Source organism: Vigna unguiculata, chromosome 3 (genome assembly GCF_037176805.1).
Source record: "Vigna unguiculata cultivar grain cowpea cultivar isolate G323 ecotype 2 chromosome 3, ASM3717680v1, whole genome shotgun sequence".
In the NCBI taxonomy this organism is placed as follows: Eukaryota; Viridiplantae; Streptophyta; class Magnoliopsida; order Fabales; family Fabaceae; genus Vigna; species Vigna unguiculata.
The window spans coordinates 65,435,094-65,462,671 of record NC_140794.1 but is presented as its reverse complement, the minus strand read 5'-3'; the positions used below and the strand labels follow the sequence as shown (position 1 = coordinate 65,462,671).

The following is a 27,578-nucleotide window of genomic DNA, read 5'->3' as shown; positions in this document are numbered from 1 at the left end:
AAGTTGAAGCCATTCCTTTCCCCTGCAAGTTTCTTATTCTGCTCAAACTTGTTTCAAAAGTGAGAAGAAGTGAAACGGTTGTGGTGCGTGTGCCAGAGAGAGATGTTTCTGAAAACTGAGAGAAGGAGATGTTGGAATTTTTAGCATGTTTTCTTATGTCTTACGTGGCAACTTCTCCGTTAGAAATCATAGTTAAGGTTATCTTTTTTTGTCTTCTTGCTTCAAAAGTTTAGATTCTCCTTTGCTTTGTCCATCCTCTCGTTGTGTTTTATTACCATATATTGGGCTTTGAGCGTGTTGCACTCTTTTTGGGCTATAATTTGGGTTAGCCCAAGTTTGGTTGCACTTGGATTGGGCTATTGCTGTTTACATTCCTCCCATCTGTTAAGTTCACCTTTATTACATTCTAAAAAAATAAAGTCATTTTGAAACTTATTTTCTAGATCTGTTCTAGAATTATTTCTCGTAACTCTCTTAAAATTGGTTTTTCGAAATTTCCCGAAAGAAGGATGATTTTGGGGTTACAGGACTATGCCGAAACAATGCATCATTTTGATACTTACAAAACCTGAAACATTATTATTCGTCCAACTTATGGAGATACTTAGAATGCTGTGTGGCCCTTCTAGCTTTTGATTGAAAACGAAAAGACGAAAGAGGTGAAAAACGAAAAGATGAAAGAGCAGAAAATTCTGTTGCATGTGTCAATCAAAACGTCCCTATTGGAAATAGACATTACAAGGAGCCGAGTTGAGAGGCGAATAAATACAATTGTGCATTCTGAATGGATACAAAAGGGGTTTCATATAGAAGTGTATATATATTAATTACATACATAGTATTACCATACCCGCATGCAACGGGAAAAAAAAAGCACATTTATCAACAATTCTGCGCCTTCTCACACATCTCTGTGTTCACTGTCTCTGTCTGTACTCATTATTGTATTACATATTTACTACACTTCTTATCTTCTCATCTCTCAAAACAACACTGCTACAACATATTTTATGATATCTCACAAATAAAAAATATCGTTTTTTCTTCTCCAACGATTACATAACCACCACGGCATTTAGATTAACAACTTTACATTAATTTAATTTCGTAAAAAAAAAAGGTAATGTCTATAATTGCATGCGCCAGGCCCTCCAAGCTACCAGACGAGATTTTCTCTGATTGATGTCTGGTTGTCGACAACATATTCCCCAACTTGTTGTTCTTGTCTTAATTTTGCCGAGTCCAAAGTTCCAGAAATGGGTGATTTCCAAGGCCCCTTCGTAGTGTCACCCCCTCCTTCACCCTCTTCCTCGGACAAGTCCAGCACAACCATGTTATACTTGATGGGGAAAACAATAACAAACAATATACCAGAGAATGCAGCGGATATAATTTCCCCTAACTTGCAAGAATCTATGAGGAGCAATAATCAAAGAGCAGCAATAATAAACCACCAAAAGCACAAATAAAGGCACCAAGATTTTTAACGTGGAAAACCCCTCAAATCAAGGGTAAAAACCACGAGTCGTCCAGACCAAAGAAATAGCTTCACTATGATCAACAAGAGTACAAAAGAGTCTTAATCAATAGCACAAATTAGTGCCAACACCCAACCAAATAACAAAGCAACAAAGCTTTCAAATAGAGAAGAACAAGAGAGGAAAACCTCTACAAATCACTGCTGCAGTGCGAAATTAATATCTCCCAACTCAGACCTCGTATCAAAGATCCGACCGGTCAGAATGAAGAGCAATGAGTTCCGAACCTGCTGTAAAAATTTCAGCCCGATCCAACGGTGAACGAATCCGCAGCGCCGAATTTACTGCGACAGCTCTATGAAAAACGTGAACAGAATTTTCCCTCTACCTCTCCCTCTATGTGTTAGGGCTTTCAGTGTATTCTGACTCTATTGTTCTGCCTCTCTCTTTATTTTATAGCCTCCTCTCCACTAGGTTTAAGTGAGACATGGGCTTCTCAAATTTTTTGGGCCTTTTCTCCACATAGGAAGGGAGCCCAATACCCAACAAATCTCCCCCTCACAACTATGTGGAGATAACCGCCAAACCGGCGATCTCACAACAAACTTCAAACTTTCCTCTTGGCAATGCTTTAGTCATCATATCAGCACCATTATCATCTGTATGAACCTTTTTCAACTCCAACAACTTAGCATCCAAAGCATCACGTATCCAATGATACCTCACATCAATATGTTTGGATCTAGAATGAAAAGTTGGATTCTTACCAAGATGGATAGCACTTTGGCTATCAACAAACAATGAATAGTTATCTTGCCTAAAACCAAGCTCCTGCAAGAATTTCTTCAACCATAACACCTCCTTGCATGCTTCAGTAATAGCAATGAACTCTGCTTCTGTAGTAGACAACGCTACACACCTTTGTAGTCTTGATTGCCAAGCCACAGCTCCCCCTGCAAACTTTATCAAATAGCCCGAAGTGGACTTTCTGGAATCAATATCCCCAGCCAAATCTGAGTCTGAGTAACCCATCAAAGTAGGTTTATCACCTCCAAAACAAAGCTTCATATCAACTGTACCATGAAGATACCTCAAAATCCATTTCACAGCATTCCAATGCTCTCTACCTGGGTTTGACAAAAATCGACTAACTGTACCAACAGCATGTGCAATATCTGGTCTTGTACACACCATCGCATACATCAAACTGCCCACCGCAGATGCATAAGGAACTCTACTCATATTGGTCTTCTCAACTTCATTTGAAGGACTCTGTTTAACACTCAGTTTAAAATGAGTAGCAAGAGGAGTACTCACAGCTTTAGCATTTTCCATCTGGAATCTCTGCAACACCTTCCTAATGTATTGCTCTTGTGATAGATAAATCTTCTTTTCTCTCCTATCACGTGAGATATGTATGCCAAGAATCCTTTTAGCAGCTCCCAAGTCTTTCATGGCAAAAGACTCGCCAAGTGTCTTCTTTAACCTGTCAATTTTGGAAATATCTTTTCCAACAATAAGCATGTCATCAACATATAATAACAGGATAATAAAGTCATCATTAGAAAAACTTTTAACAAAGACACAATGATCAGAAGTAGTCTTCATGTAACCCTGCTCACACATAAAAGACTCAAACTTCTTATACCACTGCCTTGGAGCCTGCTTCAAACCGTATAGACTCTTCCTTAGTCTACACACATATTCTTCCTTGCCTTTAACAAGAAAACCATCAGGTTGCTTCATGTATATCTCTTCCTCCAAATTACCATGAAGGAAAGCTGTCTTCACATCCATCTGCTCAACCTCCAAATCAAGAGTAGCAGCTAAACTTAGCACAGTTCTGATGGATGACATTTTCACCACAGGTGAGAAAATCTCATTGAAATCAACACCCTTTTTCTGTCTGAAACCTTTCACCACTAATCTGGCCTTGTACCTTGGAAGTGTAGAATTTGAATCTTGTTTCACCCTGAAAATCCACCTAGTTTCCAATGCCCTTTTGCCCTTAGGCAATTTCACCAAGTCGTAAGTGTGATTATCATGCAAAGATTTCATCTCATCTTGCATTGCATCCAGCCACTGTTTCTTCTCTTCACTATCCAAAGCCTCTTCAAAACACTCAGGTTCTCCACCGTCAGTCAAGGTTATGTACTCATCACAGGAATACCTTGTAGAAGGTTGTTTTTGTCTATTAGACCTCCTGAGTTGGACTTGAGGTGATTCAGGTATATCACCAAGATCGTCATCATCATCATGTTCCTCTTGAGCATCATCAATTGGAACCTCTACTCCACTTCCAAACTGTCGATCATCAACATCACCATGTTGCTCATTGTCTTGAGCTTCCGTTTCAACATTCTCCAAATTGTGAGTGGGCAACCTCATCGGATTACCATCAGTGAGATTACTGTCTTTCTCGGGTGTGGTCTTCTTCACCTTATCAATGTCTTCAATGGTCTGATCTTCCATGAATTGTACATCACGGCTTCTAACAAGCTTCTTCTCAACAGGATCATAAAACCTGTAGCCAAATTCATCCTCACCATAGCCAATAAAGATACATTGCCTTGTCTTTTTATCTAACTTGGATCTTTCATCCTTAGGAACATGAACAAATGCCCTGCAACCAAAGACACGCAAATGATCATATCTAACATTCTTACCAAACCAAATTTTGTCTGGCACCTCAATATTCAAAGCAACTGCGGGACTGAGATTAATAACATGCACAGCTGCAAGCAATGCCTCTCCCCAAAAGTGCTTAGGCAACTTTGCTTCTGAAAGCATACATGTAACCCTTTCAACCAAGGTCCTGTTCATCCTCTCCGCTAGACCATTCAACTGAGGAGTTTTAGGAGGAGTCTTCTCGTGTCTAATACCATGCTGCCTGCAATAAACATCAAAAGGTCCACGGTACTCACCACCATTATCACTACGGATGCATTTCAGCTTCTTGCCTGATTGCCTCTCAACCATAGCATGAAATTCCTTGAACTTTTCAAGTACTTGACCTTTCCGCTGAAGAGCATAGACCCATAGCTTCCTGGAACAATCATCAATAAAAGTAACAAAGTAAACTGCACCACTAAATGACTTTACCTTTAATGGGCCACAAACGTCAGAATGCACCAATTCAAGTAATTCTGACTTCCTTGAGGGTGGATGCTTCTTAAAAGATACTCTGGTTTGTTTACCAGCCATGCAATGAGAACATTTCTCCAATTCTGCATTTCTCAATCCCATAAGCACATCCTTTTTAGCTAAGCAGTTAAGCCCTTTCTCACTTATATGACCAAGCCTCCGGTGCCACAAAGATGCCTCCATATACATAGCATTCACACTGTCTTTAGCAACCAAAGCTTTAGTCCAATACAATTTAGATTGTTTCTCCCCTCTGGCCATAACCAAGTTACCTTTAGTGAGCTTCCATTTACTAGAACCAAAGTGATTGTCATAACCACAATCATCAAGCAACTGCACAGAGATTAAATTAAAACGGACATCCGGAGCATGTTTGACTCCTTTAAGCAACAACTGCACTCCCATGTTGGTTTGCAGGCAAACATCACCAACACCAATCACTTTAGACTCACCATCATTACCCATCTTCAACACTCCAAAATCACCAGAAGTGTAAGATGTGAAGAACTCCTTCCTAGGTGTAACATGCAGTGTAGCACCACTATCAATAATCCACATGCTCTCATCAGATACAAGATTAACGGACTCAAAGTCACGAAGAAGAACAAGATCACCATCTGTAGCAGTAGTGACACGATCATCATCATCATGATCATTCTCTCTCTGTTTGCCCTTCTTGTCTTTGTTCTCCTTTTTCCACTTAAAACAGTATTTCTGAATGTGTCCAGTTTTATGACAAAAATGGCACTCTAAATTCTTGTATCTTGACTTGGACTTGCTCCTACTCTTCTCTCTACCACCTTTATGTTCCTTTTTCTGACTTCTCCCCCTAGCTTCTGTAACAAGCATCTCAGACTGAGATGAAGAACCATGTGCCTTCCTTCTCATCTCTTCATTAAGAGCACCGCTCTTTGCCATCTGAAAAGAAACAACACCATTCGAGGCAGAGTTCGTAATTGAAACCCGAAATACCTCCCAAGACTCTGGTAGAGTATTAAGCAACCATAATCCCATAACTTCGTCATCAAACTTTATGCCCATTCCTGACAATTGATCTAGGAGCCCTTGAAACTCATTTAAGTGATCAGAAATAGAAGAATTCTCCCTGTACCTCAAATTCATCAAGCAATTTAACAAATACAATTTATTATTGCCCGACTTAGAAGCATACAAAGACTCAATCTTCTCCCACAAAGCTCTGGCATGTGTCTCATTAGCAATATGATTATAAACATTATCTTCAACATATTGCCGAATAAAACCACATACCTGTTGGTGCTCAAAGTCCCATTCTTCTTCAGACATAGAATCTGGCTTCTGTGTAGCAAAGACCGGAAGATGCAATTTCTTGACAAATAATAAATCTTTCATCTTGCCCTTCCACAAATGATAATTTGTACCATTCAAAGCAACCATCTTTGCATTTGCCTCCATCATTCAAGCAAGTAAATATAGCCCAACCAAGAGCTCTGATGCCACTCTGATGGGGAAAACAATAACAAACAATATACCAGAGAATGCAGCGGATATAATTTCCCCTAACTTGCAAGAATCTATGAGGAGCAATAATCAAAGAGCAGCAATAATAAACCACCAAAAGCACAAATAAAGGCACCAAGATTTTTAACGTGGAAAACCCCTCAAATCAAGGGTAAAAACCACGAGTCGTCCAGACCAAAGAAATAGCTTCACTATGATCAACAAGAGTACAAAAGAGTCTTAATCAATAGCACAAATTAGTGCCAACACCCAACCAAATAACAAAGCAACAAAGCTTTCAAATAGAGAAGAACAAGAGAGGAAAACCTCTACAAATCACTGCTGCAGTGCGAAATTAATATCTCCCAACTCAGACCTCGTATCAAAGATCCGACCGGTCAGAATGAAGAGCAATGAGTTCCGAACCTGCTGTAAAAATTTCAGCCCGATCCAACGGTGAACGAATCCGCAGCGCCGAATTTACTGCGACAGCTCTATGAAAAACGTGAACAGAATTTTCCCTCTACCTCTCCCTCTATGTGTTAGGGCTTTCAGTGTATTCTGACTCTATTGTTCTGCCTCTCTCTTTATTTTATAGCCTCCTCTCCACTAGGTTTAAGTGAGACATGGGCTTCTCAAATTTTGGGCCTTTTCTCCACATAGGAAGGGAGCCCAATACCCAACAATACTATGGCCTTGTAGTGGTGGGTGTTGCAGCTACGGCATTAGCCCTGTACAACTGCATCATCATCAGGAGGAGCAGAAGGCACGACATGCAGTCAGAAGGTGAAGGGGCAAATGGGTTGGTGGAGGTGGTGATGGAAAGTAGAATAGAAAACTGTGAAAGGAACTTCAACTTGGTTTCAAGCTTCAAGTACAAGAACGAAGGAGTTGTGGGTTATGATGATGAATGCTCAGTTTGCTTATCTGGTTTTGAAGAAGGAGAAGAAGTTCGGAAGCTTCCAGAGTGCAAGCACTGGTTCCACGCTCCATGCATAGACATGTGGCTCTACTCTCACTTGGACTGCCCAATTTGTCGAACACCTGTGCTGCGTTTCTCGCAGGCATTGCTGGAATCGGGTAGTGGTGTGTTGGAATGAGCAATTATGAGTTTGTGAATGGATTTTGTGGAATTGATTCAGAATGAAATGCAAATTAGAGGAAGATGGTTTGTGGGGTATGGCACTGCGCTGGAATTGTGACCACTCAGTCCTTCACAACTTTCTCCACAAGGAACAGACACAAACACACAGCTAAAGCACCCAACTTTGGATACCTTGTTCCTGATGTTACGTCACAAAAAGAGGTTCAGTACTCCACACTTTTTTTTTTTATTTTTCTTCTTCTTATATCCTTCAAACCAATGCTTAATAATCATAGTAGTAATATAAAAATTTAGAGTCTGCACTTTCAAATTGTTGATGCAGATCTTAAAGTATATCTCTTGGTGGGAACAAGAATTTGCTGTCTCTAATAGACTTAATCATTTCGAACAAGATTTCTTCTGATATAAAAATGTAAGATTTCAAGATTTTGATTTTGATTCGTTGTCGTGAAGACATGAGTGAGTGATAGGATCTGATTTTTAATTTTAAATAACTGATTGCCGTTCACTTTAGGCTGACTCATAAATAATTTATTCATTTTATTATATATATAAACTGATTTTAAAATTTGTATTTGTTTAAATTATAATCGTCACATCTATGGCCATTTATTCTGATTGGTACGATACCATTGTTGTTGTTGGACTGTAGCTGTCTATGGAAGTTTTAAATTTTAAATCATTGCATAATTCAGAAAGAAAGACAAATTACTTGTTATTATTATAACTAATATTATTTGCTATTATAAAGACACGTTGGAATAATTTGTTACTATTATAACTAATATTATTTTTATTATTATTATTATTATTATTTTCGATTAGGGATGCTTGTCGGAAGCATTGGAAGTTTATACGTGTATTGTATGAAAAGCATAGGTGCAGTGTGAATTTTGTATGACATAGTAAAATATAGTAAATAAAGATAAATAGGTATTTATGAAGATCTTTTGCACCATAATTTAGTGGGGTCATTTGTGTTTGGGTTGCTTTATAAACATCTTGGTTGGAGTAAATATTTGTTATAAATTTACATTAAATTAACTAAGTAGTTAATTAGTAGACATAAAAATGAAAATAACAATAAAATATTAATAATCAATTAATAACTTAAACATTAAAACATAATAATAATAATAATTAATTTGAACATTTATAATTAAAATTTTAAAATAAACTTATTTTCTAATTTTAAATTTTAAATTATAGTTCTATTTTCAAGAATAAATTTATTTTAGATTTAATATTAACCGTAACATATAAGAATAAGATATATTACAATTTATGAAAACATTTTGCACTATAATTTATTGGATTCATGTATGTTTTGGAATTATATGTAAAGTAAAGAGTTGTCTTACCATAAAGGTAAGATAAAATGTATGGATGTTAGTTGAATTGAATATTTCATTACCCAATCAAATCTAATTAGATTTAAAATTGGGCCTCATTAGATTAAATTTGAATCAATCTAAATTAAACCCTAACATCAAACAAACAACCTTAAGAATTAGTGTGGGAGTACATCGTTTCTTCTTATCAACTCTAACATTTATGTCACATATTAATCCTAACATTAGACAAACAAACCTAAACATTACTGTGATGAGTTTTCTTTTTCGCATACCTAACATTCTTGTTTTTGATTCCCCTCCACTTTTTTCCTTTGTCATTTTTTCTTTATCTATTGCCTCTCTTGTTTACCTCCATTATGTTGTTCGTCGCTGTTGTTTCTTGCAAGCAGAAAACACACCAATAATCTGTGTTGCATGATTCTACTCTGTGTTTCTGCAGTTATTTGGATGAACGTGGTAGGTGAATGGTGACCGTGTTAATTTATGATTCTTCTTTTTGTTGACTATTATTTTTTATTTTTATACGAAACAAAGTTTGATTATTACTGAAATGTTTGGTAATTTGTAATTGTACTAATTATACTAGCTTATTGTATGGAAATAAACATATGGCACTTACAATTGATAAGTTGACATCAATTCAAAATGTAAATTATATGCGTGTCTTAATTCGTCTTACTTTTGTTTTTGTTTTTGTTTTGTAATGTTTGATATATTGTGAAGACTTCATGTATCACAATATTGTTCTTTTAATTTACATTTTTAATTGTATTTATATATTAGTATTCATTTTGTGATGATAACTTGATTAATCTGGACAAATTATATATGTTTTAACATGTGTCACATGAATTTAAATAAATTTGTTATGACTTTACATATTGAATAATTTAAATTTTAGTAACGAATTTTGATCAATAATTTTGAAAAATTAAAATAATACATTTAAAATTAATAGATTTAATCATTATTACTAATAAAACAAAAAATGAACAATTGGATCATATAATTATGCTTCAGAATAGATAAAGAAATTGATTTATGTTGTTTTATTACTTTTAAAAAATACTTTCATTTTAAAAAGAATTCAAAACTGAAAAATAAATTATCAAAATCTACGTAAATATTAAGGAAGGTAATTATTAAAAAAAGAATTATGATAGTCAAATCACAATTAAAATTTGGGTACGAAAGGATTCACAATAATTATTTTTTTCTTTTATAATCTTAAAAAAACTATATACAAAAGACTCATAATAGTTAATAATGAGTTTGTGTTTAAGTTACTATTTTTTATTTTCAAAAGAAAAAAAAATATGTGAAGAGTGAAAGATGAACAAAACCGGTAAATAAGAGACAAGATAATTTAATATTAAATAATTTTGTGTTTTACTATTTATTAATATTAAATAATTCTTTTTATAAAATAATTAAAAATCTACCTAATTTAATTTTTTATTGTACTTATTAAAAATTTGAAAAATTTTGGTTATGCCATTTCTCCAAGACCTTCGAGAAAATTCACCATGTGAAATCTTACGTAAATACTATCTTTTTTTTATTTAATTTAAACTTGAATATTGTAACTTTTTATTAGAAAAAAAAAATCAAACTTTTAACCCGATTGAAAATTCAACCCAACCTTCTAAAATAGCTTGGGTTGGGTGGATTGAGTTTAATATAAAAAATAAACTCAATCCAATTTATAGATAATAGGTTTGTTCAAATTCTATCCGATTATTCTTTCATTAATCATGCACACAGTAAAATCAGTAAATATATCATGTAATGTTGCATCTCTTTCATATAGAAACTATACAATTAGAATTCATGACATGGCTGTTTGCAATTTTCTCTGTTTTAAAATTTTAAAATATATAATGTAGAATCCGTTCAGAAGTTTTAGTTAGGAAAAAAATGTTCAACATAATTAAAAAGTATATTAGAATAAAATATTACTGAAAATGTAGTAGAACAACTATGGCAAATTCCATTGGATAGAGAAATCCATAAAGGAGAAATAATTGGAAAAGAAATAGTATGTTACTGTTGCAGAAAGCCTTGAAGCGCGAACGATCATGACAACCATGATCAAGACTTCTCAAAAAATTGACTTCCATTGCCTATTACTGCAACATTTCTCTAGCACCAAATTTAGTTAATATCTCAATTATTGCTTCACAATTTATATAACTATAGAAGAATCGTGCTTTCCATGGAGAATGAATAAAGAAAACAAAAGTAGAAGTAGGTAGGTGAACGACTGAATAATAAATAAATAATTTTTTAATCTCTTCGTTCTATAAATATTTAAATTAAAATGTGTCAAAACAATATAAATAATTTAAATATGAATTATATAATTAATTTAAAAGTTTGAAGATTAATTCGTATTAAAACTAAAATTCGAATAAATTTCAATTTTATATTACATCTTTTAAGGAATAAAAGTATAGTCGACGTTAAATAATTTAACGAAGTTATAACATTTTAAAGTGATGATTTAAACATAATTTATCTTCAAAATTTAAAAGTGGAACAACGTATTCAAGCCTCCCCATTAACCATACATGATATTATATATTTTGATTGGATATCAAGATTGACAATTTTCATTTAATTAATTTAAGAATCATTTAAAGTAAATTGGGTGCTTATTTAAAAATTAGATATTTTGATATCTTTTTCAGAGGTATCTTTCACTTGTCACTTCCCAATTTATGTGTTTAAAGTAGTTTTTAATACTCATTTTTTTATTATAAATATATGCATTTATTAATATTAGCATATATCTTCTTCCACATCTTTTTTTTTTTCTCTGTTCTCATATCAAGATTAATCTGGTTAGTTCTTTACTTTCTTTGAACTATCATTAAGAATGGGTCTCTTATAACTTGAGAAGTTTATACAACACAACTCAAACAACTGATGTTATAAACAAATGAACTTTAGGTTAGAGATAGATCATAATTTTGTGATTCTTGTGATTACGAAGAGCTGGAGCAACAAAGTAAAAAAATAATTAGTATATATCTATTCAAAGTGTACTACTTTACAACATGCATAGATATTGTTTCAACAAAGCATTACAGAAGAGTTAAGCTTGAACAAGTTACAAAACTAGAAAGAAAAAGTACAACAAAAAAAGGAACAGTAAAAGTTGGAGTCCCTTGATCAGAATGGACATTACATTTTTCTTAAATTGTCTAACCTTGCTTGTAAATCGCTATCTATGGCGGAATCATCGCCAGCAGTTTCAACTTGAGGCACTTTAGTCTTTGCAGCTGGAGCAGCAACAGTTGTTGATGGTGCATTCAGAAGCTGCATATCAAATCAGAACTTGTTAGATAACATTATAGTGACTAGTTCATATACTTCAGCTGAAAAATCTAAGTGGAAGGGTAAACAAGTTACCTCTTGATTGATGTTGATACCAATCTCATCGAGAACCTGATTCACTAGTTCTTCTGTTTCTTCTTCTTCTTCATCCCCCTCAAAAGCATCATCCATTGTGTCTCCCATCACCTCTGAAATCAATTCCATCCTATCATTCTGATACTCAAATTCCTGCAAGATTTTCTGAAATGATGGCAAGTTCATCTGCCTGTTCATCTGTCCCATTGCCTTAGTCACACCTTTCATTGCCTCACCCATCGCTTGTGTTGATTTCAAAGTCTGAACAATTTTGAAACATTAGAAACCAAATTTCAGCATTCACATTCAGAAAAGACACTAGTTTTTATCAAATCTTGCAGGAATTTAATAATAGCCAGTCAATCAGTTTCCAAAGTCAAGCGTTCACATTCAGAACTATAATCTTATAATGATCATATGCTACCACAATAGCATGCTGCACATACTTGAATTCTGAGGGATACACCCTGGAGCTGCGATTTGAGCTTATAAAACTTTTCAATCTGATGTCTAGTTCTGACAAGATCTTTTGCCATCACTTTAACAGCTCCCTGGAAAATATTGCATAAATAAAACATAGCATCAGAAAAGCCGAGGTTACCCAACTTAATGGCTGTGTTAAGAATTAAATACATACCATCATGAGCACAAGTACAAATTTGCTGAAAAAATCAAGTTTGTCATAGAAATCAGTTCATTGGTCAAAAGAATCGGCATTTACCAAATTATATTACTAGAATAAAACAGCGTACTTATATCAAAATAAAAAGAGTTTATCATATGCAAGCCAGTTTCAATCACCCTGCAAGAATTGCAAGAAGTTAAATTTCAGAGTTTAAAATTATGGCCATCTCATATATACTTCCCAAAGAGACAAGTTGAGTGTCGCTGTAATAAAATCACAATTTATTTGTTTACAAGTCATTTACATGAGTGAAAATTAAACAAAACACCTTATAACGATGAGAAGAATATAACATCAGCATCACATTAAAGACACCCTAAATTTAACAGCAGAAGGAGATATCAGTTCCACCAAATTGCAAGCTTGTCCATTGCTTTTCTAAAGGAATGAATGCTCACTCTTCAACAATTTTAATAAGCAGATGCCTAAGTGGATAGTTTTGAGCCTGGGGACTGCATTAGGAAAGCAATTGCTAAAAGAGGAACAGGTACACAGTTTAATCCTCAACATTAATGTGAATACCTGTGTATGCGTTATATACATAGGTTTGTTTTAGGAACTTTTCTATATTCACTTTTAGGAGAAAACAATAAGAAGGAAAAAGAAAATTGACTTCACCATTGGCTAAACTTAACTTATGCTTAACAAAATTGTAAAAGAAAATCATATTAGCTAGGAAATCCAATAATTTCATTTTTAACTAACATATTCGCTAATTTTAATCTAGAGAAACACTAATTTCATTTTTCCTTCTTATTTTTCTCTCCTAGAAGTGATTATGGAAAAAATATCTCCAAACAAGTCCTACATGTTTGTTATTATTAACACACGGAGAACAATTTTTCCAGCCACATATATTGTTGGCAACATACACTAAAAGTACATGAAAATTGAAATAATATGAACATTGTATTTAAGTGAGCAGCCAACATCCGCATACCTACCCTCTGTGACTAATGAATAAACAGACAGAAAACTCAAACTCCACCCTCCACCTTAGGGGGCAGAGGAGGGTATTAAGGATATGCAGTAAAGAAGAACTAACCTAGCAATAGACAATGCTCCAACCAAAAACTAAAGCATAAAATATTGAGAAACACCTAAGTCTTATATGGACTAAAGATAATACCCAAATATAATACATAACTAGTGCAATCATCACCTTATAATTATCTTATAAGTTTATTTTGTACATTTGAGTTAGACATAAACCACTGGCAACAAATACTAACAAAAGTTCAAAAGACAATCAGCATACCATCTGGCCTTGTTTGGCACTTTTCTTTATCTCCAAAATCAGTTTCTTCTCCTGTGACTGCAAAACTTGTCTCTCTCGTTCTATCTCTCTAATTGATTTGTCCAGCATTCTCTTATTCTCCCTCAAGATTTCTGAATATTACAATCACATACAGTGATATCAACATAGAGTATATCAGCTTATAAATATTAAAACGATACTATCATGTCGACCTAAAGCTGTACATCCTGAAGGTTATGTAAATGCATGAGCGAAACTGATCACCATTATTCCCAGAGTTCCCATTTTGCATAAAATGGAAAACATGTCACACAGAATAGCTCGATAAAATTCTGGTTGTCACAACGACATCAATGTGCTGCTCAAATTTTACTCATGGTATTATATTATTAAAGTCTGCATTTAACATTTCAGGTGTAATAATAATTTAAATAATAATAATAATATCAAGCAATAAATAGAAAATTAAAACATTTTAATTTTCTTGAAACTAAGGTAATGAAATAGTTGACTTATAAGAGAAAACAAAGATACCTGCAGGGGTTTTCCTCTTTCCGAAGATGAAACTCATGATGCCGGAATCAGAAGAAATCCAATAAAAAATTAACGTTAATTGCGCCGAAACGGATCAGGTGAAATTGGGAAGATTTTTGTTCTGCGTTAGATGTATCTGCTTTCCGATTCCAGCGTCCAGCTTTCTTACACTGCAAGCGTTAAACCATAGAATCATGAACTAATTGTCATCTTTGATGGGCCTGGGCCTAGGCTGGGCCTTTTTGCCCTATATAAAATTTTGGGCCTATTTGTTAACCATAGAAATAGCGGGTTAACCTTTGTCCCCCACTATTTTCTCCTCTTTTGGCATGGGAAAAATTATTTTCTAATTTATTTTTTAATTTGTGTTATTATTAGTGGAAACAATGTATGTCTACTTTATTTTATTATAGAAACAAATATTAAACTACAAATAATTTTTTAATTATTGAAAAAAAATATATCAACAAACCACGAAATAACTTTTTAAAAACTTATTTATAAAAATAATTTTTTTATTATATAGTTATTATAAATTCGGAAAGGTAATTAGCAAAAAGATAAAATTGAAAAATATTCTTTTGTTATGAATAATTATTTAAATTTTAAAAAATAATTATCAAAAAGATAAAATTGAAAAAAAAAATTGTATATAGTAAAAGAATGAATTATTTTATTAATAATATGTATGAATATTAAAAATATATGATTTGTAACCTCGTATTTTACTTTATATATATATATATATATATATATATATATATATATATATATATATATATATATATATATATATATATATATATATATATATATCCACGAGAAAACAGTTACAAAATTCAATCTCTTTCATTGTTATATATTTTCACCCAAGGAAATAAAGTGTTATCTTTGTTAAAACATTAAATTTATTATCATGCTAAATATTTGTATACGAGTAATATTGTATTTTTCTATTTTAATTTGAAAATTAAAATTTTCCTACTCCCAAAAAAAAAAAAGCTTTCTATGGAAAACTTTGTCGAACCACTTTTGGGAAACTCGATTTTTCGATAATGTTATTTTTAAAATTTAAAAAATTACCTAAGAATGCAACCAAAAAGGTAAGCATGCAATAAGCAAAGTAATGTTTTGTTTCTTTTGACCAATGATAATAATATGGGTACTTCTTTGTCGAAATTTGTTCGAAATAAAAACCTTTAAATACACGCAGAAAATTAGTGGAATCTTAAAAGACACTGAATGCTGATTCCTATGGTTTATTATTGTTTTGTACTCTATTCTATTAAAAAAATCCAAATTTTTTTACTGTAATTTAGGATATATCTCTACCTTTAAAAAATGATTTTTAATAAATGTTGTTGATATAGTAGTAGCAAATGATTCTGTTTGGTGACATTTATATGATTTGACATGTGAAAATAATTGGAATAGCATCAGATGTTGTTTGCAAGAACAATCCAATATTAAGTGAAAGGAATTTAGACCTAAAAAACAAAATAATAATTAGCTGGTACAGCGGGGCACCCTGGCTGTGGCCACCCCTGTGAGGTGTCTACCTTTTACAATAAAATTATGTATATAATCATATAATATTTAAAAACAGTGAATGTTAATTTTTAATCCCATTCTATTTTAAAATATTGATTTTAGAGCCAACTTCTATCAAACTTAGATTAGAATATGAATTAAATTCTTTATCAATGATAAGATAGATTATTCATCATTTAAAAATCTCTAATTATTTACTTCAATAATATGATGATATTCTTTTAAAATTTTCACATAACTTTTACGAGATAGAATTAGTTTTATCAGTTATAATTATGATTTATCATTTCACTATGAAAGAAATATCATATTTATACTTTATTGCATGAATATAATTATCATTAATCACCAACCTGAATGTTAAAGTCTGTAGAGCAATAAATAAGATAAGCATATTCATAATAGTTAAAGTAATTAACAAATTCAATATTTTATGTTCTAACTTTGTTCAAAGATCGATGATTTTCGTTGTAGTTGAGATCTTTGGTAGAAGGACTCTTTTAACTATGTTTTCTTGAACGTAGAATATGGGTGTGAGTTTACTTCAAACACCCCATAGTTGATAATATATGTGTCCATAAACATGTAAAGATATTTTTCAATTCTCGTAAAACATTGACGTTGGAAATAATATACTGGCTAAATTTCTTAAAAATATATCTTGATGAAATAATAGTAATGGAAACATACATTCTGTTAAAAATTAATCTTTTATTGTGATTACAAGAAAAATAATTTCCTTACAATTATAGCCTTTTGACATCACCTTTGTTTCGAAATAATAATCGAATACAATGTTATTTATGGAAATCACTTTTTGTTACACATTAGTTAATAATTTACAGCTAAAAGCCTAGAAAAACAAAGTAATAACCGATAAATAGGGGTGGCAATGCGGGCCGGCCCGCCCCGTTTAGGCCCGCCCCGCATAAGACCCGCACACCGCGGGCCGGCCCGCCCTGCCCCGCACATTTTATGCGGGCTGCATACTCTGGTCCGCCCCGCATATAAGTTGGTCCATGGGCCTGCCGGTCGGCCCACTTTTTTTTATTTATTTATTATGATAAAACTTTCAATGTTTACAAATTGGGAAACTTTAAGAAGTTCACAAAATTAAGTAAAGACTTTGGGGAATTAGATGATAAATTGATAATTCAACATTTTCATCATATTCATACTATGACATACACAATGTATTCTTTAAATTTTAGCACATTAAAAATTACATAATACTTGTCTTTTCCAGTTATACAAGAATTTGAAATTTTAATGCAAGAGTCCATAAAAGAAGTAATTAATATACACAAGTGCAAGTTTTTTTTTTTAATTTTATGTGTACTGGCCCGCGCGGGCCTGCGGGCTCACTATCTTGGCCCGCCCCGCGTTTTTTTGCGGGCCCGCGAGCCGGGCCCTAATTGCCATCCCTAATAAATACATTAAAACGTGATTTAAATATAAACTTTGACAAAGTCTTTAAATTTTTTTGACAAAAACTATTATCCTTCTTATGTCATCCTATTTTATTTTATTTTATTTTATTTTTGAAAAAAAATAATAGTTTTAAGAAATAACAAAAAATACATACATAAAAAATAATAAATATTGTTGAAAATTAGAAGATGAAGACCAAATTCGTGATAAAAAATACATTTATTGAAAACATGATGTAAAACAGTAAATCACTTGTATTATTCTGTATAAATAAAAGTCAAATTAGCTAATCTATCTAACATAATAATTTTTCTCACAAAAAATCTAAAAAACTTTGAATTGTATATACTTACAAAAATATAAGCACCGATACCATCACCCTTCAAAACTTCGTTGATCCAAAAAACGATGTCAAACCAAAATAAAACCATTCTCCAACTAAAGCCTCTAAAAATCATCCTTACAAGCATGTTCCAAAGCATAAATGACTCCATAAATTTAACATAAACAAAAGTTTATACAACTAAAAAAACTGAAAAACTACATATATATTCACTTCGACTTTTTTCTAAAATGCCAACACATGAAGTTAAATCGGTAATCCCTGCTTTCACCATCATAATTGATCTTAATCTAATTAACATATAGAATTTTTCATATTACGTTCGTAGATGAAACCTCCTACCCTCCATACTTTAAATATTGAAAAATTTTCAACATTGAAAAATCATAAACATATCAATCATATGCTTCTTGAATTTATTTATAGTCATACACACCAATTTCTTGAATTATTTAAAGTCATATGCACCAATTTTTTAATTTAAAAATAAAAATCATTGGACACTAAAATTTATTATGGTTTTTTATTTTCCAAATCATTTAGAAAACCAGAGTAGTCATAAGCAAATAACTACACATAATTTATCAAATTGAAAAAGAAAAACTGCAAATCTCAAAAATTTTATTTCATCCATGTATCGGTATCACACATTATGTGATTATAAATATTTTTAAAAACATTTAGACACATAATCAAACATATTAAAAAAGTTTTAGTTTTTTTTTAATTGAATTCTTCTCCTTTAAACTCTGGAACGACTAAAAGTTGATCAAATTAACTATTTCATAATAAGAAAAATGATAGTTTGACAATACTTTTCTTAACGAAATTTGACAAACTATCTATTTAAATAAAAAAAAAGTATTCTTTTATTATTTTATTTTTGATTAAAAAATAAAAAATAATTTATTTAATTCTATTTATGAAAACTTCGTCGAATTTATCAAAACAAATGTTTGTAAAAAAAAAAATTCTCACTCATAATAATACGAACTATTTTCAAACCTTAAAAGTATGAAAGCAGTTACTTTGTTCATGGCACGGCCTCCCAAACATATGGTGATTATTATAATATATAAAGAAAAATATATTATAGTGTTCATACTTATTATACTTGTGTTATACTTACTATAAAGAAAATGGAGAGGAAGCACAGAGGAAGCATGAAATAAGAGAGGGAATTAATGGAGAGGAAGCACAGAGGAAGTTTTTTGGTAAGAAAATGGGAAAGGAATGATAGGCATATGGGTTGAGGTCATAGATGATAATGTGAAGCTGCTTTCACATGCCATTGCAACAATCCCTCTTCTCTTTAATCAACCTTCCATAATGCAACAAATCATGAGATTTCATACCCTGCTTTTTCATTTTAATCTTTTCCTCAAAAGGCCCTTTGGGGGATGCTGTTTTCGTCAACCAACCTACCCATGCTGTCTCATTTTTTCATCTGTTAAGATTAGGATCATCAATTTTTCTTCTGCGCTGTCAAAAGTAAGTTTAGATTCATGCTATTATGTCCGATCCATATTTTGACTTCCCCAATTTCAAATCACAGGCCCTACCCTGTCTCCTATATACATATATAAACCTTTCCTTTCTCAATATGTTTATATCTTCTCTCTAGATTAGCTTCAATTTTGGCTTTACAACCCAGAATATCAGTTCAAAATCACTCTCTAATCGCGGATTTCAAACGCGCAAAAAGTTGTGACTTGTAATCATTTATTTAAATCTTCTATGACGTTAAAGTGGTGCAGATTTTTACCATCTCTCAGTGAGGCCATGTGCCAACCCAGTGGAAAAGCGTTAAGCTTTTTTAACTTTTCTTTTCTCATCGGCTACCAAAAATAAAAATCAATCTACTTTTACTTTTCTCTTTTCAGTTTGTCTTAGTTTGCTTTCACAAGTTGTGCGAGTGAACATCAGCTACCCACCTACCTATCTTTCTCTCTAACTCGCACAATTCTATCCAAAAATCTGTCTACCATTCTAACTCCTTTTCTACCATGCATAAAGCCTATATCACAATCTCAACTAAGCAAACATCATAGTTAATGGTAGCTAACAACATCAAAAGTAGAACAAGGTTGTTTTAAAAAATTCATGAGCTCCACAAACTATGGAAAATAATTACAATTAAGTGTTGTTAAACTAAACTACAAACATAGACCACTGGCAATGGCTTTATTTGTTTCCAAATTGGTAGTTTCATACACAGGAAGTTCTTCTTGGTACCTTGCAGCTCCAATAAGATGATCCAGCTCAAACAAATCTGAACTTGAACAACTCGCATCATCTTCTTCGTCATCGTCTTCGTCTTCGTCTTCATCCTCGTTACCGTAAAAGCCTCTAAAATCAAGTTCACCCTTACCAGAATTTCGATAACCTTTTACAAAACCACGCGCCGCAGCTTCTTCAGCTCCATTTTCTTCTCCCCGAACACCGTTCTTCAGCTCCTTTATCGAAGAACTTCTAGTGATCTTCCTCACGGTGAAATTAGGCTCACTCTCATAAATGTTGCTACATTTGTGATAACTAGGTTGTGGCTCAGAATCCTCACCTAGGATTACGCTAACGGGGTAGAACCTCACGGATCTTTTGACCCCATTGGTGTTGGATTTTTTAGCCGAAGAGGGTGTTTTGCTCATGCAAGACCTTCTCGAGAAGGAAGAAGGAGTGGAAGAGAAACACGGGGACTTTGATTTGTGCTCAAAGCTAACATCATCAACAGCCCCAACGTAACACATTTTGGCTTTCTTCACGTTCTGGGAGTTGAAGATGGAGCTAAGGAAGCTGGCGATTCTACTCCCCGGTGAAATGGGTTGCTTCACTCTCTGATTCAGTTCACCGTAAATTTTCAAAGCCCGCAACTTGGTCCTTGCGAAGCCACCCTCTTTGTTCTGCTTCTCGGAAACCCTGTGGTCTTGTTTCTTCTTCTCCGATGCGGGTCTTGGTCTGTGTTTCTTGAAGGTTGTCGTGTCGGTTTCTGAAGAGGAAAATATCCCCCCAGAGCTGCATTCCGAGGAGCTTGAACTGTAGTTGAGAAAGTGAGAAGTTTGAGAATGGGAATGGGAATGAGAAGTATGCTTCTCCATCCAATCTTCCAGCATGACGGCGCGGCGGAGATTCATCCTCTCTTTCTTGCCACTTTTTTCAAAGGTGAAAGATTGCGGATTGTGATCGAAGAGAGAAGGTGGTTGATCCTGGTGAAGGTTGGATTTTGACTCGTCGATGGAATGGTAAATGGCGTCAAGGAGAGAGGAGGAGAAGGAAGGAGTTCTTCTCCTTTGTGGGCAGGTGGATTCCTTCATGGACTTCTCCTTCTCCTTCTCCCTCTGTCTTGTGTGCATTTTTGGGTGAAACTGAAAGTGAAACTTATAGCAGTTGAAGAAGGTGAGGTTAGTTTAAGAGAGGGTAAAGTTGTGGTGAGAGAGAATGTGAAAAGGTGGAAGAGGGGAATGGAATAGAAAAATGGTGCAAGTTGAAGGGTTGTAGAAGAGAGGAAGGAGAGAAGAGAGAATTTTAATGAGAAATGACAGGGTTGGTTGGGATTGTGTTTGTGTGTGTTTGTACAGGAGCATGTGTAGGCGTTGGCACTACAAGTGTACGTACACCTTTCGGTGAACACAAACAAATAAATTAAGTGTTAATTAGAGAAAGCAACAGTTGTGGGAAATAGCACACTCTGACAACGCCCAAAGTAACTCATACAGAGTAATTATCATGTCACACATTACATCTCATCTCAGAATTGCCTACTGCCTATTGCCATGGCTTTCTATTGTTGGGAAACAAGAATGAGAAATGAATAGATGCTGATTTTCGTTCTGTGTGTGTGTTTGTTCTTTCTTGTAACTGTTTCTTTCATTTTGATGAGTAGAGGGAATGAGAAGAAGGTTTGGAATTGGTGTGTAAAAGAGAGAGAAGTGTAAAAAGTTGCAAGAGACTCCCGCGCGTGCGGGCGATCTTTTCAGACTTCAGATCACACTCCACCACACTTTTCGCTTTTTAACTATTTTTAAACAAATTAATTATGCAATTCTTCTCATTTACTTTACCTCATCTTTTATATATTTTAAGTATTTTGCTGGGATATATCATACCAATCAAAAACTATTTCCTTATCTTATAAAGTCACATTTCGCATATATATATATATATATATATATATATATATATATATATTATTTTTAATTACATTCATTTTTTCTAAATATGGTTTTCACAATAATGTTATTAGATATATTGGGTCGGACGGATACTTCGTGATAGTTTTGTTTGTCGGTTTGTTCACTCTTCAAGGTCTTTTATTCATTCAAAAGTAAATATTAAGTTATTAAGTTATTAAGTATCCAAGCACAAAAATATTAAATATCATACTAAATGTAATCAATTATTTTATTTATACTATTTATAATATGATTTTAGATCGGATAATCGCACCTAACGTTCAATCGAATAGTTATCTTAATAATCGATCGGTCTCCATAATCATAAAATATTTGTCAAACAACATTCAACGTTTTGTCTAATAAATTTGGTCAGTTCTCACTTCTCTTTCGCTTGAAGGTCTTATACAATTTAATCAATGCTTAATATTAGCTTAGATGATCGTAACCAATGGACGATTGGTCCATATTATACATGATCTTCTAACTATGTTTATTTTTTTTTTAAATAAATAAAAGTAATTTGGGGAAAAAAATGTTGTTTTCTTTTTACTATCATAAACAGATGTTTTATTCAAACCTATAATGATAAAAAGTTATCGTTCACAAATTAATATTCCAACTAGGTAGAGGTACAAATTCAAAACAATTTGGTCTTCATCCCTGTCAGATCGTCACGAGCATTAAAGTTCATTTTTAGTTTCATAAAATTAGATAACGACGTATAACGATGTAATGAAAATAACAAAAATAATTAAATAACACGTTGAAAATAATTAGATAACCATGATAAACTGATTTTGATAGTTTATTTATCGTTAATGTAAGAATGTGTTCTGAATATACTATATTTTTATTTACACATCCATATGTAGTTAAAGATCTTGAAGTTGGGTCAAGAATTATAGAACAATTTTATAATGTTTTCAAGAAACATGTATACAAATTTACTGTGTACTGATTAACACTTATTAGTTTGATCGTTAAATTTGCTACAAATCCTCTTTCCGGTTGTAGAAAAATGTTGAGTTTTGTTTTTTGTATTATAGTGTTACAATTAAAAGTCTCCTTGTGAGGTATGTACATATACTACATTTTATGAGATGCATAAATAGAAATCTTTCTAATAAAAATAAGGTGTGGAAATTCAAGTCAATAATTTCTAGTTTTCATTTTGCAGTTTTTTTTTTTACTATTTAAAAACAACATTTACCTCTAACTTAAGTTAAAAGTTTCAGTATATTATTTTTGTTACACTTTAGTTAAATTCAACTAACTTAATTTTTTAACTAAAATTCAAGCTCGCGTTTAATAATCAAGAAATTATCCAATTAAGGACTTCGAAAGATTAATCCTAACCAATACAAAATTATCATTACCCTTATAGAGTCATTCAGAATTTTGAACATAAAAAACATTAAAAAAACATACTTTATTAAGTTTTAAAATTTCTCATAAATTTAAAATTTTCAATTAAGTTCCTAATAAAATATTATGATTTATTAAATACTCAAACAAAATTAATTTTCAATTGGTGTTTGATTTTTTTAGTTAACTTGATGATATGATTGTTAATCGTAGAACTGTCAAAATGGGTTGGAATCATGAGCCAATCCGACCCATCACGGGTCGAATTGGATTGAAATTTTTTTACAAATTTTAATACGAATTTATTTTTGACCTAACTCATCTAGAACCCGGCTCATCTGGGTTGACCCGTAGTGAACCGGGTTGGCTCACCAACTCACAAATAAAGGGTCACAAAAATGTTTTTTGTTAAGTTGAGCTTTGCATTTGGGTCATATTAGGTTTTTTTTAGCCAACACATAAATAATTTGTATTTTTGTGATTTTTGTTTGTATTTGGAGTGTATTGAAGTTTATTTATATTTTAATTAGAATTATAATTTAGTTTTGATTGAATATATATATATATATATATATATATATATATATATATAGGGTTAAATATGTTTTTGGTCCTTCAAGTTTCAGCGAAATTTGGAATTAGTCCCTCATCAAAACTTTTGACCAATTTAGTCCTTCATCTTTCAAAATGCGTGAATTTAGTCCTTTTAACTAAATTTTGGTAAGTTTATTTGACGTTTCAATCGCATTTCATGATAGTATTTAAATTATTTACATTGTTTGACATATTTTTGCTTCAATGTTAACTTAAATACTATCATGAAATGCGCTTGAAACATCAGATAAACTTAACAAAATTTGGTTAAAAGGACTAAATTCACACATTTTGAAAGATGAAGGACTAAATTGGTATAAAGTTTTGATGAGGGACTAATTCCAAAATTCACTGAAACTTGAGGGACCAAAAACATATTTAACCCGTATATATATATATATATATATATATATATATATATATATATATATATAACATGTGAGTCAACCTGTTTAACCCACCAACCCGTGGTGGACTGGATCGGGTTCAAATTTTTTTGGCTCGCTAATAAGTGAGTTGGGTTGTGTTGGCTCACTAAGTGATCAATCCGTGATAAGTTGAGTCGGGTCGGACTAGGTTACCCATTTTGACAACTCTAGTTAATTAGGTAATGTGATAATTATCTTTTTATGTCATCTTATATAATTGTCATCACATATTATTTTATAATTTTATTATACATTACTAGAAACTCAATTAAAAATGAAAGAGATGACATATCAAGTTAATGGAGAAAAACAATAGTAAGAACCGAATTGAGAAATATAATTTTGCTAGTATTTAATAAACTATATCGACTAAATTGAAAATTCTCAAATTTATCAAGAACTAAATTTAATTTAGGTTAAATATGTCTTTAGTCCCCAGACTTTAATCCAAAACTAGAATTTGTTTTTGTGTGAAACTTTGATACATTTTTATTCCCAAACTTCAAAAATAAATGAATATAATTCTTTTAACCAAATTATGTTAATTTTTTTTTTTACATGTGAAACGCACTTCGTGTTAGCATTTGATTTATTTGTACTGTTTGACACATTTTCACTTCAATATAAGTTAAAAAACGCTTTTGATACGTAAAAAAAAATAGTATAATTGGATTGAAAAAACTATATTCATTTATTTCTAAAGTTTTAGAACCCACATATAGCAAAGTTTAAGACAAAAATAAATTTTAATTTAACATCAAAGTTTAAGAACTAAAAAAATGTAACTCTTTAATTTATTTTGAAAGAAACTAAAATGAAACATATCACAATTGAGATGAAATATGTCAAAGTTCCGTTTGCAGACCAAATTATGTTCAAAACAAATTAAACATAACCTTAAAAAAGAGTTAATAAACACCTAATTTATTCTATTTTATATAGTTCTTTCCAATCATAGTTTTAAATAATAAGATGAATTTGGAAAAGAGTGAATGGATAGATTTGAAGGAAGGAAAGTTTATGATGTTTGTTTTAAAGGATTTGAAAATGAAAGTGAATAGATTTGAAGGTGAAGTTTGTAAATAATTTGATTGAAGTGATAGATTAAAAAAAATAATAATATATTAAAATATAATATTACAATTTCACCTTATGATTAAAATTAATAATAATAATAATAATAATATTATTATTATTATTATTATTATTATGGACCGTCTGTTCTTCTTCCTCGAGCTACAACACAGGGTGTATCTTCTTCTTCCTTGGCTCGTGCCTCGTCTTCCTGGGAACATCACAATGGCCTGACTCGTGGATACGGATGGAACCACCGTCAAAGTTTGGTGGTGAACAAGCGTCCCGCTAGATTTTGCAACGAGGGTCTCGACCTCTAGAGGAATGGGAATCATTCCCCATCAAAGTTAGAATCATCATTTATCTCTTACAGTGTTTGTTTTTCTCACTTGTTAATTGCACACATAATCGGTTCTCATATGTCAGAATCAATTCTCCTCCTCCCCTAGTTCCTCATAGAAACTGCATTTCTCCACCTCTTGAATTATCTCCCTCCCGAGAATGACTAGTTATCCCATGGATTTATAACACATTGGAACACTTAACGAACACCCCTACTCTCGACATGTTGCAATACATAGTGAAATGAGCATATTCGTAATATTAAGAAAAAAAGTAAAGGTTAATTAGGTAAATATAATATTTTTCTCTTCAAATTTGCTCAGTGAAGATGAAAATCTTGCTCTCTCAAATCTATCCCGATATATGAACAACAATACACAAAAATAAATAGAAATTAAAAGATACAATCTCACCCTTCAAAGAAATAAACTTGACTTTGTTATTACCTTATACTTTTTTTTATAACATTTATATTATTAGTATTATATTGAAAGTTATGGATAAAACATCAATTATATACAACTTTAAGTCTCTGGTTTAATATTTAATATTGACTTAATTAAGTTTCAAGTTCATAATAAAATTATAATTTTTTTCTTAGATTTTTAATAAATTTTAATGGTTTCTTGAATATTTAATAAATTTATATTTTTTTAATTGAATATCTACTCTTTAAATTTTTTTATTAATTGAATAATGCACCTGTTAAGTGATCGACATGATTGTTTAGAAATAAATATTATTTGATTTGATTAAGATAAATGTTTGAAAATAATTTTATTAAAATGAATGTTATTTATTATATACATAAAATATTTGAGAATTAATTTTAAAAGTAAAGATGATATAAATTTTATTTTACTTAAAACATAAACGAGTCACGTGTTTATTTAAATATAAAAAGTGTGAATATTATTTAATATAAAAAATATACTATGAATTGTCTTCTTTTATTATTATTCTTGTCCCTACATGCTTTAAATAAGAAATGATTATTTCAAAATAGTAATTTGATTATCTGTTAGTAACATTTAATGTTGCATTTATGAATGTCAACATAAACCGAAACAGCGTTTAAATCTAATTAAAAGAAGTAGTTCTGAATTGGGTAATTTGTCTTTTCAACAAATCAAACGTCTCACTATAGAACAGGAAGAGTGGAGGGAAAAGTTTCAAATAAAACAATTTTGTATTTTGGCATTAGCATAAAAGAGTTTTGGATTCCATGGTGTCCAAAATATTCTCATAAAACTCTCATTTACAAAAAATAGAATATAGTCAATAAAACCCATGGGAGTTTTGGGTCAAAACTTGTGGACTCTGTTTTCCGTTTAACTTAACGGGCTCTATAGATAACCTTCAAATAGTCCAGCTTGAAGATGTTGATTAAAGAAGGCCAATTTGTTTTCAATTTTGCTGACTATTACTTTCCGAATAAAATAATAATAAAGTTTGATTAATATTCACTAAATTAGTCTCTTGTATTTGTTGGAGGTAATGCACAGATTTAAAAACATGAACATTTAAAAAAAATAATAGACAAGATTGAGATAGTAAAATTACTTATATTTAAATGACTATTTTTTATTTATATATGTTAGTTCAGAGAGTGTTATTTTAGAGAGAGTAGTTGAAAATAAATAAACATGTTTACTAAATCCATTGAGCAAGTATATTGCAGTTTTTTCACTACTTTCTAATTATTATTCTTAGAATGGTTGCAAGTTGCGAACACAAAATCATTCTATCGGATGTCCCTGAAGAAACTGCATAAAAGAACATAAAACTTAACAAAATCAAAAGATAAATATATTCATTGTGATTTA

The 27,578-nt window shown here is 31.9% G+C and overlaps 3 protein-coding genes across 3 annotated transcripts; 1 reads left to right on the top strand and 2 right to left on the bottom strand.

Moving 5' to 3' along the window:
- The first annotated feature begins 979 nt into the window (after window positions 1-979).
- LOC114177506 (RING-H2 finger protein ATL52-like) lies at window positions 980-7,774 on the top strand. The gene is made up of 2 exons (XM_085670619.1): window positions 980-1,336; window positions 6,787-7,774. The coding sequence occupies exons 1-2, from the start codon at window positions 1,257-1,259 to the stop codon at window positions 7,199-7,201; spliced, it is 495 nt and encodes a 164-aa protein (XP_085526745.1). The 5' UTR covers window positions 980-1,256; the 3' UTR covers window positions 7,202-7,774.
- A 3,820-nt stretch (window positions 7,775-11,594) lies between these two features.
- Window positions 11,595-14,611, bottom strand: LOC114179473 (vacuolar protein sorting-associated protein 2 homolog 1-like). Its single transcript, XM_028065823.2, has 5 exons — window positions 14,453-14,611; window positions 13,919-14,049; window positions 12,422-12,526; window positions 11,976-12,236; window positions 11,595-11,882 (listed from the first exon to the last, which is right to left on the bottom strand). The coding sequence occupies exons 1-5, from the start codon at window positions 14,487-14,489 to the stop codon at window positions 11,748-11,750; spliced, it is 669 nt and encodes a 222-aa protein (XP_027921624.2). The 5' UTR covers window positions 14,490-14,611; the 3' UTR covers window positions 11,595-11,747.
- A 5,253-nt stretch (window positions 14,612-19,864) lies between these two features.
- On the bottom strand, window positions 19,865-21,299 carry LOC114176715 (protein BIG GRAIN 1-like B). The gene has a single exon (XM_028061842.2). It carries the CDS (start codon window positions 21,125-21,127, stop codon window positions 19,934-19,936), a length of 1,194 nt encoding a protein of 397 aa, XP_027917643.2. The 5' UTR covers window positions 21,128-21,299; the 3' UTR covers window positions 19,865-19,933.
- Window positions 21,300-27,578: the final 6,279 nt, after the last annotated feature.